At 48.2% G+C, this 12,507-nt stretch overlaps 1 protein-coding gene across 1 annotated transcript in view; it reads right to left on the bottom strand.

The window, feature by feature from the left end:
• ABCA4 (ATP binding cassette subfamily A member 4) overlaps positions 1–12,507 on the bottom strand; it is a 133,598-nt gene that overhangs the window by 105,444 nt on the left and 15,647 nt on the right. The window contains exons 5-6 of the mRNA XM_043448860.1: positions 8,969–9,096; positions 4,309–4,506 (exon numbers count right to left, since the gene is read on the bottom strand). Coding sequence (XP_043304795.1) covers positions 4,309–4,506; positions 8,969–9,096 — 326 coding nt within the window. The remainder of the gene's footprint in view (positions 1–4,308; positions 4,507–8,968; positions 9,097–12,507) is intronic.

The following is a 12,507-nucleotide window of genomic DNA, read 5'->3' as shown; positions in this document are numbered from 1 at the left end:
CAGGGGTAGGTGTCATGCAGTGGTTTAGTGAGTTGGCCCCTCTCTCTTTGTTAGTGAGCACCAATTTGGCACTTACTGAAAGCTTATTTATACACTGACACACATGCGCGTGAAAAACAGCCCAGGAGAACGGAAGACACAGCATTCCCCACACAGGACCTAAGCCTGGCTGCTTGCCAACCAGCTGCAGCAACAGCCTTGTCCCAGGGAGGCCTCTGCCCCTGCCTCAGAGCAGCCGTGCCTGGCCCGTGCCCCTCTGAGAAGGTTGGAGGGTCTGCCCTGAGCTTTTCTGTGCCTGTCTCATCACTGTTTTTCTAAAAACCTTGATAGGGTGGGTACAGGAGCAAAAGTCCCATTTTACTGCAAATAATTCCTTGTAGGTTTCCTTCTTCATGTTCATGTTAATCGCTCAGTCATGTCTAACTCTGCAACCCTATGGACTGTAGCCTGTCAGGCTCCTCTGTCCATGGGATTCTCCAGGCAAGCATACTGGAGTGGGTTGCCATTCCCTTCTCCAGGAGATCTTCCTGACCCAGGGATTGAATCTGCGTCTGCCTGCAATACAGACGGATTCTTTACCGACTGAGCCATGTAGGTTTCCTTCTTTGTAGTTTTGAAAAGATGTTTAGTTACTCAGTCTGTTTATCAGCTGGAAAAGCACATTTCAAGGTCACCACCTAAGGTGTTTGTTCTCTTTGCTTGGGCCCATGTGTCCTGTCTTGTCAGGTCTTCCCCCACAGAGACAAGCAGGAGCAAGAAGATGGGAGGTAGGGCAACCCTATCTGCAGGGTTAGCCCATCTCCTTCTAGGGCTTTCTCTTCTTGGCAATCTCTGGGTCACTCACCGTCTTTGTTAAGAGAACAGCAGGGAGGATGCTTCTGCACAGCACCCCAGTCTTAGGGGTGAAAAGTGAAAGTGCTTTGAGGCCTTCAGGGCATTTGGGTACTATTATTATTATGCTTGCACTTCTCTCATAGCTCCGTTGGTAAAGAATCTGCCTGCAATGCAGGAGACCCCGGTTCCATCCCTGGGTCAGAAAGATCCCCTGGAGAAGAAAATGGCTACCCACTCCAGTATGCTTGCCTGGAAGATCCCAGGAACAGAGTAGCCTGGTGGGCTACAGTCCATGGGTTGCAGTCAGACACGACTGAGCGACTAGCACTCATTCACATGCTTGGTCTACAGAAATTAAGTCTGTAAATCAAACTCCTATGTCGTAGGTCCACGACTCTCAGCCTGGCTGGAATGAGAATATCTGGGAAGCTCTTAAAAAACGCTAAAACACAGCTTCCTTAGGGGCTCAGTGGTAAAGAATCTGCTGGCCAAATGCAGAAGACACGTGTTCAATTCCTGATCCAGAAAGATTCCACATGCTGCAGAACAACTAAACCTGTGTGCACATCTACTGAGCCTGGGCTCTAGAGCCTGGGCGCCTCTACTACTGAACCCACAAGCTGCCACCACTGAAGCCTGAGCTCCCTAGAGCCTGTGCTCTGAAACAAAAGAAGCCATCACAATAAGAAGCCTGTGCACTGCAACTGAAGTAGTCCCGCTCTCCACAACCAGAGGAAAGCCCACACAGCAATGAAGACCCAGCACACCAAAAATAAAATAAATAAATTATTTTTTAAAAATGCTAAAAGCAATTGAATCAAAATCAATCAGATGTGGGGACAGGTGGTATTTGTAATTTTTAAAAGCTCCGCAGGTAACCCACTATGCAACCAAGCGGGAAACCACTGTTCTAGAGGCCGAATGTCCTAAGCCTCAGTGCTGTGGCATGGCCTGTTTGTCTGTCTCAGGGTAACGGGAATTCAGTAAGGGTGTGAAGACCATGGCTGGGCCCTTGGCCTCAATGCCTGGTCCAATTCAGGTTTGAGTGCATGGACACATGTACCTGGGTGGTGGGCAAGCACCCAGGGTCCATCTCAGGTAGGTGGTTTCTGAATTCTCTGGTTTCTGAATGCTGACACGTGCCAGAGCAGCATGTAAGGACAGAAGAAAAAGCATGCTGGTCTTTCTTATATGATAAATAAACATCTGAGGTCAGTAGCCTAAGTTATGGGTCCAGACCCCAGTGAACCATTGTGCCCAGGTCGCCCTTTGTCCTGTTATATCCAGGCTGTCTGTCCTCATGCCCCAAAGGTACATTTGCCATGAAGGTGCTTCAAAAAGAGACACATGTCCCTACCCCTTTTCTAGCGCCCAGAGGATTGCATATTCCAGGCACTCAGGGAACCTCCCACAGCTCTACAAATACAAACCTACAAATGCAGGCACTGGTCTCCCATGGTGCTGGGGTTCAGCTGTCCAGAATAAGGACCTTCACCACCTACTCACTCTCCTGTCTGAGTCTGAAAACTGAGAACTGTCTAGAATTGGGTTCCTCGAGGCACTTTGGACAGAGAAGTTAGAAATGCATGACTTTTTATTCTCCTGGCAGAGACCTTCTCTGGGGCACTTGACTCTCAGTATTGGTGGCATCCATAGATATGACCCCTCTTACCCACTCTGGATCCCCAATGAACTGGGAAAATTATGGTGTGACATTTCAAGGAAAAGTCACACTGAAAGGGCTGAAGTGTGAACCCTGCCATCAACTGTGGGGTCTTGTTTTACTTTGTTTTTAAAGGCCTTCACCTTGCTTTTAAAGACAAGCCTAGGGCAAATTTTCTACTTGAGAGAGCAAATTAAAAAAAAAAAAGCAACACAAAAATCCACAGTGCTTCGCTTGTGGTCCAGTGGTTAAGAATCCACCTGCCAATGCAGGGGACACAGGTTTGATCCCTGGTCCGGGAAGATCCCACAAGCCACGGGACAACTAAGACTGTATGCCGCAACTACTGAAGCCCACGTGCCCCGGAGCCTGTGTTCTGAAACAAGAGAAGCTACTGCAATGAGAAGCCCACAGACCACAACTAGAGAGTAGCCCTCACTTGCTGCAACTAGAGAAAGTCCACGAGTAGCAACGAAGACCCAGTACAGCCAAAAATAAATAAACAAATAACTCTTTTAAAAACATACTAAGAAGCAGTATTTTTTTTTAAAGACAAAATACAAATTCCTCCGTCAAGTTCTCAGTTGACTGTCACTCCCTGAAATATAGTTCCAGATATTAAAATGTAGGCAAAAGAGAAAACACAATTCAATGCTAGAAAATTCTAATTCTAATTTTGAATGTTTCTTGAAGCGTGGCCTACAAAGATCTCTATCAGAATCACCTATGTTAACAGCAGATTCCGGCCTGACCCAGGTCTCCTGAATCAACCTCTGGTGGAAGGAATTTAGAGCTTGCATCTTTTACCAGCTTCCCTGAGATTTTCAGGCACTCTGAAGTGCGAGAACAAATGCTTGAAGCCTCCTATCCTTCTCATCGTTTGCGTGTGCGTGTGCGTGCGCGTGTGTGTGTGTGTGTGTGTGTGTGTGTGTGTGTATTAGTCACTCAGTTGTGTCTGACTCTTTGAGACGCCATGGACTGTAGTGCACCAGGCTCCTCTGTCCATGGAATTCTCTATGCAAGAATATTGGAGTGAGTTGCCATTTCCATCTCCAGGGGATCTTCCTGACCTAGGTATTGAACCTCGGTCTCCCGCATTGCAGGCAGATTCTTTATCATCTGAGAACCACCAGGGAGGCCCCTTCGAGCAAAAGAAGAGATACAATCGAATCCCAAGACTACAAAGGATGTCGTTCTGAGCATAGTGTTGTGCTAGATCAGGCATGCCAAATTTTTGCAAATTTTCTATGACATTTTCTCTGTTCTTTTCTACCCATAAACAGTAAGCTCTGAGGTCAAAAGCAGACCCAGAGAAGGGAGTGTAAAGCTCTCATTCACTGACATTTATTAAATGTTTTGCATATATTTTTAATGCATCTTTTCTACTATTCTTCAAAGTATTACATTTGTCTTACAGATGAGTGATGGGGCCAAGAATGGTTAGCCATCATGTCCATGATGACCTAGCTAGGAAGCCAAACCAGGGGTCCCCCCAGGCCTCCTCCCTTCCATATTGCCAGTGGTGGTGAAGCAGGCTGGTCCCACATTTGGGGTGGACTTAGACCTGCCATAACACACATCTAATGGTGAACCTAGTGGTGACTGCTGGATGTCTGGGCCATGTTCTGGAAATACTATCAGCTGGTTTGGGGGCCTTTGGAGCCTGTCTTGTCCTGAACAAGAATTGTCTTGAACACCAAGTTTATGCCTTCCCTGACTGTTCATTCATGAGTCCCCAGTGGCCCGTCACCAGGGTCTACTGCCTCCAGAAATTACCTCCCAAGAGGCGAGCAGCTGAACACCTCCCTTACCACGTGGAAGAGCTTGAAGAAGTCCACGTTGGCGTACAGGGTGTCTTCCATCCACTGCAGGGTGCCCTGAGAGAGGGAGCACAAGCTGCCACGCACTGTCTGAGCTGCACGGCGCTGGGGAAAGATCAGGAAACGCTCCAGGAGGGCCTCACTGCAGGCGATGTCCTTCAGCATCAGGTCTGGGACTCCGTGAGCAAACTGCAGAAAGGAAAAGCAACAATGGAAACCTCCCTGTGTAGAAAAATACTGGCCTCCCAGTGATGTCACGTCCTAACCCACAGACCCTGTGAATATGTTATGTGGGGAATTAAAGATTGCAGATGAAATTAAGGTTGCTAATCATCTGACTTTAAAAAAAGGAGATGATTTTGGATTATCTGGGTGAGCCCAATGTAATCACAAGAGTCCTTTAAATGTGGAAGAGAATGGCAGAATAAACAATGTCAGGACAATCTGATGTGGGGAAGACTGGACAGGCCACTGCTAGCCGTGAAGATGAAGGGAGGCCACTAGCTGAGGAATGTAGACAGTCTCTGGAAGCTAGAAAAGGGAAGAAAATGAACTTTCCTCTAGACTGCCCAGTAAGGAGCACAGCTCTGCTGGCACCTTGACTTTCAGAATCTGATCTCTGGAACTATAAAATAATAAATCAGTGTTGTTTTAAGCCACTAAGTTTGTGGTAATTTGTTACAGCAGCCACAGAAAATGAAAACACTCCCAAGCCTCATTTTAACAGAGAGTCTTTACAATATGAGCCACTCCTTCTTAGCACATGATGCTAAGGTACCATCAGGACCTACTGTGTGAAGCTGCGGTGGGCGAGCAGCTAAAGGCTTTTGGAGTGATGGTGAATGACCACCTCTCCCCCTTCCTGTCTCACCAGATTTACATATAAAAATACTGGATGCCCAGTTAAATTTGAATTTCAGATAAACAGTGAACAATTTTTGGTACAAGTATGTCCCAAATGGAGTCCACATAGAACATCCTCATGCTGAAAAAATTATTTATTGTTCACTTAAAATTCAAATTTAACTAGGCACCCTGTATTTTATCCAATGATGTTAACCCCGGAGCACCCACATCAGAAACCTCCCGTGGGCAGTGACTCTCAAAGCACAAGCTCCCTGATGGCCTCCGGAGGCAAAGGTGGCCTCAACCCCGGCCAGGGACCCTTCTCTACCCAGCACAGTAACTGGCCTCCTGGAGTCCTGGACTCCCAGTGGACAAAAGCTTTAAATATCAGGAACAGAACAGGCTCATGGGCTTCCTTGGCCTCCACAGTCCCATGGGTTCTACACAGGGGAAGGAATTAATGAACTCGTTTTGTCCAAACCTCTAGTGTCTCAGAGGAGAGACGTGAGGCCAAAGGGGTTAGGTGACTTGATAGGGTTATACAACAGGCTGGAGGGAAGCTGGGATACCATATGAGTGTCACTCATTCATTCAATGCTCACTCACTGTGTTTCCATTCTGCAGGGACTAGGACAGTTACCAGGGATGCAGAGAGAATGAGATAAATTTTCTGCCCTCCAGAAAGCTCATGGGCTAGCTGGAAATGCAGGCATTTAAATAGTGGTAAGTGTTGGACTGAATGTGGTGAAACCAGAGCACAGAAGAGGGAGCATTAAGAATCGCTAGTAAAAGTAGCTGGTATTTATCAAGTGTTTACTATGTGCCAGGCATTAAGTGCTTTATAGATACTAAGTCTTTTAACCTCCCACAACCCCTGTATACGTAGGAAATTTTATTGTCTCCATTTTACACATGAGGAAACAGAGTGATTAATTAACTTGCAGTTAACTGTGTGACCTTGCTGAGATTTGAACCCAGAGCTTTTGCTTAGCCATTTTGAACAACTTTAGCTCTTAATTCTCTTGACAAGTAGGGCAGGGGGAGGGGCGGGACAAAGAAGGGAGGGTTTACGAACCATATGATTGAGGAAGTAACATTTGAGCTGGGCCTTGAAGAAAGTTCAGGAGTTTCCTGGGCTGTGGGTAAGGGGTGCGGTGAGGGATAAGCCAGAGAACTGTGCTACTTCAGTCGGCTAATAATTCCCTAGATGGGGCAAGGGCGGTGATGCTATTCCCTTTGGAGCTGTGCTCAGATACTAGGCAGAGGGATGTCCAGTCTTGACAGTCAAGAACAAAATCCCATGTATAATGATGATCCATTAGAGAGCGGCACACCCTATGTGGCCGATTAAGGTAATTAAAATTAAATGGCATTTAAAATTCACTTCCTCACTTGTACTAGACTCATCTCACATGCCCACCAGCCACACATGGCTACAGTTACCCTATAGATGGCACAGAGAGAACTTTGCCAGCATGGAGGAAAGTTCCAGGGGACGGTTCTGTCCAGGAGTTACAGAGCAGGTTGGAGATGGAGAAAGAGGTCAGGAGGAAGGCTCACAGGTCACTGGGGCTGAGAAGCAGGGTGGGTAGGAGGCATGGAGGGATCTGGCCTCTGGAGTACAGGAGCTGAGCTCCTTCCTAAGCTCAGGGAAGCCTCAGCTAATCAGAGCCTGCAACACTAAACAGAGGTACACCCGAATGGCCCTGTCTCCTCCCCACATGAAAGGCTGTTGCCCTGATGCTAGCAACACAGCAGCTAGAGACCTAAATGTCACAGAGGTGAGGAACTGGAAAGAAATTTACCCTAAATTCCTGCCCTTATCTCCATCTCCCTTGTTTTACCAACTGGAAGTCATCACAGGCATTTCCAGGACTTGAGTTTTATGAGCTGAAGAGAAAGCAAAGGGGAAAGTGGGCAATCCATGCTGCCTGCCATTGGGGTGGAGGGGGAGGGGGAGCCAAGCAGGGCTGGGCAGCCAGCCAGGCCTCACCTCCCAGGGCCCACCCAGGCATGCAGTGGGGCCACGCCTGGGCACTGCCCTCGCCCCAGGTGCCCTGACGTGCTGTGTCAGGGCTGAACCTTATTTCCCCTTGTCTAGTTTCTATGAAAACCTCATAGACTGAGAAGCCAGAAAGGCACGTTTGGGTTTCTTCACTGCTGCACTGGGAACCATCTTGAAAAGCCCACCCAATAGAACCAACCTCAACCAGGCAGGTGGGTGAGTCCCTTCCTCTCTCTGGGCTCAGACGGCAGCCTCTGCAGACCTTTGCCTCAAGACTGACACAGGCCCTGAAATTTCTCTGTTTACATCTCCGTCTTCCCTGGAGCCCCTAGTGGCTCAGAGGTAAAGAATCCGCCCGCCAATGCAGGAGATGCGGGTTTGATCCCCGGAGAATGAAATGTCAAGCCACTTCAGTATTAACTGGGAAATCCCTTGGACGGAGGAGGCTGGTGGGCTACAGTCATGGGGTCAGGATGAGTCAGACACGACTTAGTGACTAAACAACAATAACTCCTCTGGAGTCTAGAGGAGGTGCCATCCTGGCCAGGGGAGGCAGGCAGGATGTCTGTGCTAAGGCTCCTGCTTATCATGCATTCTCACTGTGTTTATCACACTAGGAACCCACACACCCAGGATGCTGGGCCAGGAGCCCATGAAGCCCTAAATTAGAGCCATGGTTCTCACCGCTGAGCTGTTAGAACCACCTAGAGGGTTTGTTAAAGTGGAGAGTGCTGGTCAGTCTGGGGTGAGATCTGTGAATTTACTCCCAGTCCTTGCTGATGCTCCTGGTCTGGGGACCTTGAGAACCAATGAAAGGGCCCAGGACTAGGAATGAGAAGACCCCGATTCCACTCCAGCTCCAGCAATTCCAGCTCTATAGCTGGGCACCAGTCTCTCGGCCACCAGGCATGTCAAGTTTTTCATCTGTTTGACCCATCTTGGGATTAGTGTGAGGAGCTCAGGTGCTCAGAGATGTGGAAGTCTTACTTTAGTGGTAAAAATGCTCTGAACAAATACAGGAGATTATGAAAACAGATGACACAGGTTTAGCGGGATTATAAGCAGCTGGCCTGGCACTGAGGAGACACGGCCCAGGAAAGCAGAGGTCTGCTCTACGTGCAGCTGCTATCAGGCTCCACGACCTGAAGGTCACCTCAGCACACTCGATCCTGGCTTTGCCTGTTTCTCAGCTGGCACTCTCCTCTCACAGGCGTTTGCACCGGGTCTACTGTTCAGTAAGATCTGCTTAGATAGCACCTCCTCAGGAAGGCCTTCCCTGACGATTACATTGAAAACTGCCCGCCCATCCCTTCCTAACTCAGACCCTGCCGGACCTTCCTCACGACCTGGGAACGCACGTAGGTGCACTTGGCTTACGTGGCCATCGCCTGTCGCCCCCACTGGAATGTGAGCTCCCGGAGTCAGGGGTTTCCTCACATTGTTCCCACTGCATTCTGGTACCTAAAACGCCTCTATGTATTTGATGACTACATGAGTAAACCTCAGTTTCCTCAACAATAAAAGGAGTTTGAGCCACGTGATCTCTTAGGTTCCTTCCAGTCTTAAAGCTCGGAGGTGTTTCAAGTGCTGCCAGCTTCTGTGCCACTTCAGAATCCCATCATGGGGACTGCATCATCTCAGTGAACCCGAGGTGTTCTCCTCAGCATGTGGCATGAATCTGAATGCTTCTGAATGTGAAAGCACGAAAGAAAAAAGAATCTCAAGGTCTCCCTTTCCTTTCTCGGGCTCAGTGCCTGCCCCTCCCCTCCAGGGACCCCTGGACCAATGACATCCGCCTACCTGCTCTGGACGGACTTGGGAGTTGACCAGAAGGTAGACGACTGAGTCAGACAGACCAATGTTCTTCACAAGAAACAGTGTCAGTGTTTCCTCATCTTTTAGGACATCCCGAATTCGTATTCCTCTTCCTGCATATGAAAGAGAAAAAGAACAGGGTGTTGAAGGGAAAATGGGTCAAATAAGGGAAAATATTTAGAAGTGATTTCTAACTTGACTCTCAGAGAAAGGCTCTGTTTTGGGGCTCCATGGGAGCACCTAAGGGTCAGGCCTGTCACCAACACAGTCACAGCATTTACTGCTGGAGCAGATTGGAAAAATTTGTGAGAAGGCACACAAGCTGGAAAAACCTAGGTTGTGGTGGAGGTGGTGGTGGGGTCATCAGATCCTTTGCAGAGTTGGTGTTGGGCAATGGGGTGGGGTGAGGAGTAGTTTTGTTCTCCTGGGAATATATGGCAATGTCTGGAGACATTTTTAGTTGTTACAACTTAGAAAATACTGGTGGTAAGTACTAGTGGATGCCACTAAACATCCCACAATGCACAGAAGAACTCTGCTTCCCTGACCAAACAAAGAACTATCCAGTTCAAAAGGTCAATAATGCTAAGGCTGAAAATCCTTCAGTTCAGTCGCTCAGTTGTGTCTGACTCTTTGCGACCCCATGGACTGCAGCAGGCCAGGCCTCCCTGTCCATCACCAACTCCTGGAGTTTACTCAAACGCATGCTCACTGAGTCAGTGATGACATCCAACCATCTCATCCTCTGTCATCCCCTTCTCCTCCCACCTTCAAGCTTCCCCAGCATCAGGATCTTTTCAAATGAGTCAGTTCTTCACATCAGGTGGCCAAAATATTGGAGTTTCAGCTTGAGCATCAGTCCTTCCAATGAATATTCAGGACTGATTTCAAACCCTAGATACGTGGAATTGGAGGAGACACGTGCTCTGTCCACAGTGCCATTGTCAAGGGCTAGACGACCCTTCCTGGTGTTTCTCTCACATCAGCTATGGCTCTAAGCTCAGGGTATGGGCTTGGACTAAGAGTGATGGGGCTGTCTGGGGCAAGAAAATCTTCAGGTGGGGAAAGGGGAGGGTCTATTGCCTGGGCGTGCAGTTTCATGCCCTGATCAGCCCAGTCACATTCTTTCCACTCCACTCAAACCTACTGGAAGCAGAATTTCTTTATAAGGAGGCCAAAAGGACTCCTAACGATTACAGTGACCTTGGGGCAGGTGATTGAACCTCTTTGGGTCTGCATTTTCCACATATGCCTCTTAGGATTGTTGTGGGGGTGACTTGGGATAAAGAATGTAAAGTGCTTAGCTCCCAACTTAAAAAAAAAATTGCTTGTCTTGATGCATTAATATTATTCTTACCCCTTCCAGGGAATTCACACCCACCTTCTCTGCCTGCTTCCTGGGCCAACCTTCAGTCTCAAGCTGGCCACTGCTCCAGTTCTGAAGGCACCAGCCAGAGAAGATGGCAGAGGGTCCAGATATTTATGAAATCATCATGAAAACATTCAGTTCAGTTCCAGTTGCTCAGTTGTGTCGAACTCAAGTATTTGGGTTGCATGAAAATGCTTATCTCTACATCCTATCTTTGCCAGGAGCCTGGTTGACTGCTTATCTCTTAGTTCTTCTTTAACTTTAATCATCAAATGCCCCTGCTCCTTCCAGGTTCTAATACTACAATGCCCCATCTGCTCTCTCCCCAAATCCTCCCTTCCCCAGGCAGCCAAGAGGTCCAGTTCCCAGAGTGCTTGACAGCCACCCTTCATGTTCAGGTTGTGACTTCCTTTGTATATGCCGCCTCCAGGTTGATGTTCTGCTAATTTCCTCTTGAAAGGGGATGGGCCAGCCACAGGCCTGCCCATGCAACTGGGGCCAGGGAACCAACCCTGAAGTTCTATCACAGAGACACCTCCCTCACCACCATGGAGGGCCCTGACAGTTGCACCACTAGGAAACCCAGAGTCACCCAAAGCCTTAAGGAGGACCTGACTACAATAGTCCCTTTATCTTCAGTGGATACATTCCAAGAATCGCCGCCCCCCGCCCCCCCGCCCCACCACAGTGGATGCAGATAGTACCAAACCCTATATATACTATGTTTTTTCCCTATACATACATACCTATGATGAGGTTTAATTTATAAACTAGGCAGAGTAAGAGAATATCCGAACAACATCATTGGTCTTGCACTTTGGGGACATTATTAAATCAAATAAGGCTTACTTGCACATAAACACTGTGACTCTGATAGTCTATCTGAAAAGCCAGGGAGTAAGTGACTAATGGGCAGGACACCTGGATAAAGGGATGGTTTCCATCCCAGGCAGGTAAGTGCAAGATTTCATCATGCTACTCAGAAAGGCGCACAATTTAAAACTTATGAGTTAATTATTTCTGGAATTTTTCACTTATATTTTCAGACTGGATGACTACAGGCAGCTGAAATCATGGACAGGGGGCACTACCCCAGGAGAGAGGAGTGGTTCTGAGAGGGGCTGCTCTATTTTCTTCTTGGTTTCTTTCCTTTTCAATAACTTATCTTCCAAACCCAGCTTCCTTTTTTTCTTCCCCTGGGGCTCCAGCTTGGCTGTTCATCTCCAAATCATTTCTCTGTATACAGCATCATACTATATCCTCTGACCTCCAGCAACACAACTCCAAACACACACACACACACACACACACACACAGAGTCTCTTGAGAGTAGAGAGCTACAGATACTGCTTTTATCACACTCCCCATCATACCTAGCTGGGCACAGAGATGTAAGCCCTCCAAGTCATCTCTACGTGACACCCAGCACTAGAGCCTGACATGGAATCAGGACTTTGGTGAATGTCTGTGGAGTAATAGGAGACACCCAGTAAATAACTGTTGTCTTGACCTGAGAGTCAGGACCCTATCTAACTATTGAACTCTTCGTTATTCTTTAACTCCCTCGCCTGACCTTACATACAAACAGCTACAAACATCTTGCTTGGGAAAAGGGACAAAACAAGGGGAACTGGGAGCAACTTTGCCCTGGCCCAGATTCCCACCCAGGTGCTTGGGCTGCAGTGGCCCCAGGGAGAAGGCGCAGGAGGGAGCGTGCTGGTTCAGCACACCTGAGGAAGGGTGGGGGCCGCCCTGTAGGGAGATGTGGGGCCCAGAATGTAAGCAGTGGTCGATACCAGACAGCAGGATTCCCGAGGGAGAAATGTGAACTGGGGGGCCCTGAGGAAAAGAAAATAAATGTAGTTTAAAATGTTGTTCTTCTTGTTCTCTTCCCTGGGAAGATTAGAGGCTGGGGGAGGGGGCCGCTGAGGCCCTTGGAGCTCAGGAGGCCGGGGTGGGGGTGGGGAGACCAGGGAAATGCGTGTGTGAGGCTCAGAGGAGGGCAATGTTTAAAGATGACTGAGAGACTGCAGAGCTTGCTCGGGGGTGAGAGGGGAGGGGGCTTCACAGCTAGTTTTTTTTTTTTTTTTTTTACCATTAATCCTCCTCTGTGGAGAATGCAGTACTACAGGTTTGCTAGGAAAGGAAAATGCCC

Source organism: Cervus canadensis, chromosome 2 (genome assembly GCF_019320065.1).
Source record: "Cervus canadensis isolate Bull #8, Minnesota chromosome 2, ASM1932006v1, whole genome shotgun sequence".
In the NCBI taxonomy this organism is placed as follows: domain Eukaryota; kingdom Metazoa; phylum Chordata; class Mammalia; order Artiodactyla; family Cervidae; genus Cervus; species Cervus canadensis.
Note: the sequence above shows the minus strand (reverse complement) of the source record. Positions and strands in the feature narration are given on the sequence as shown.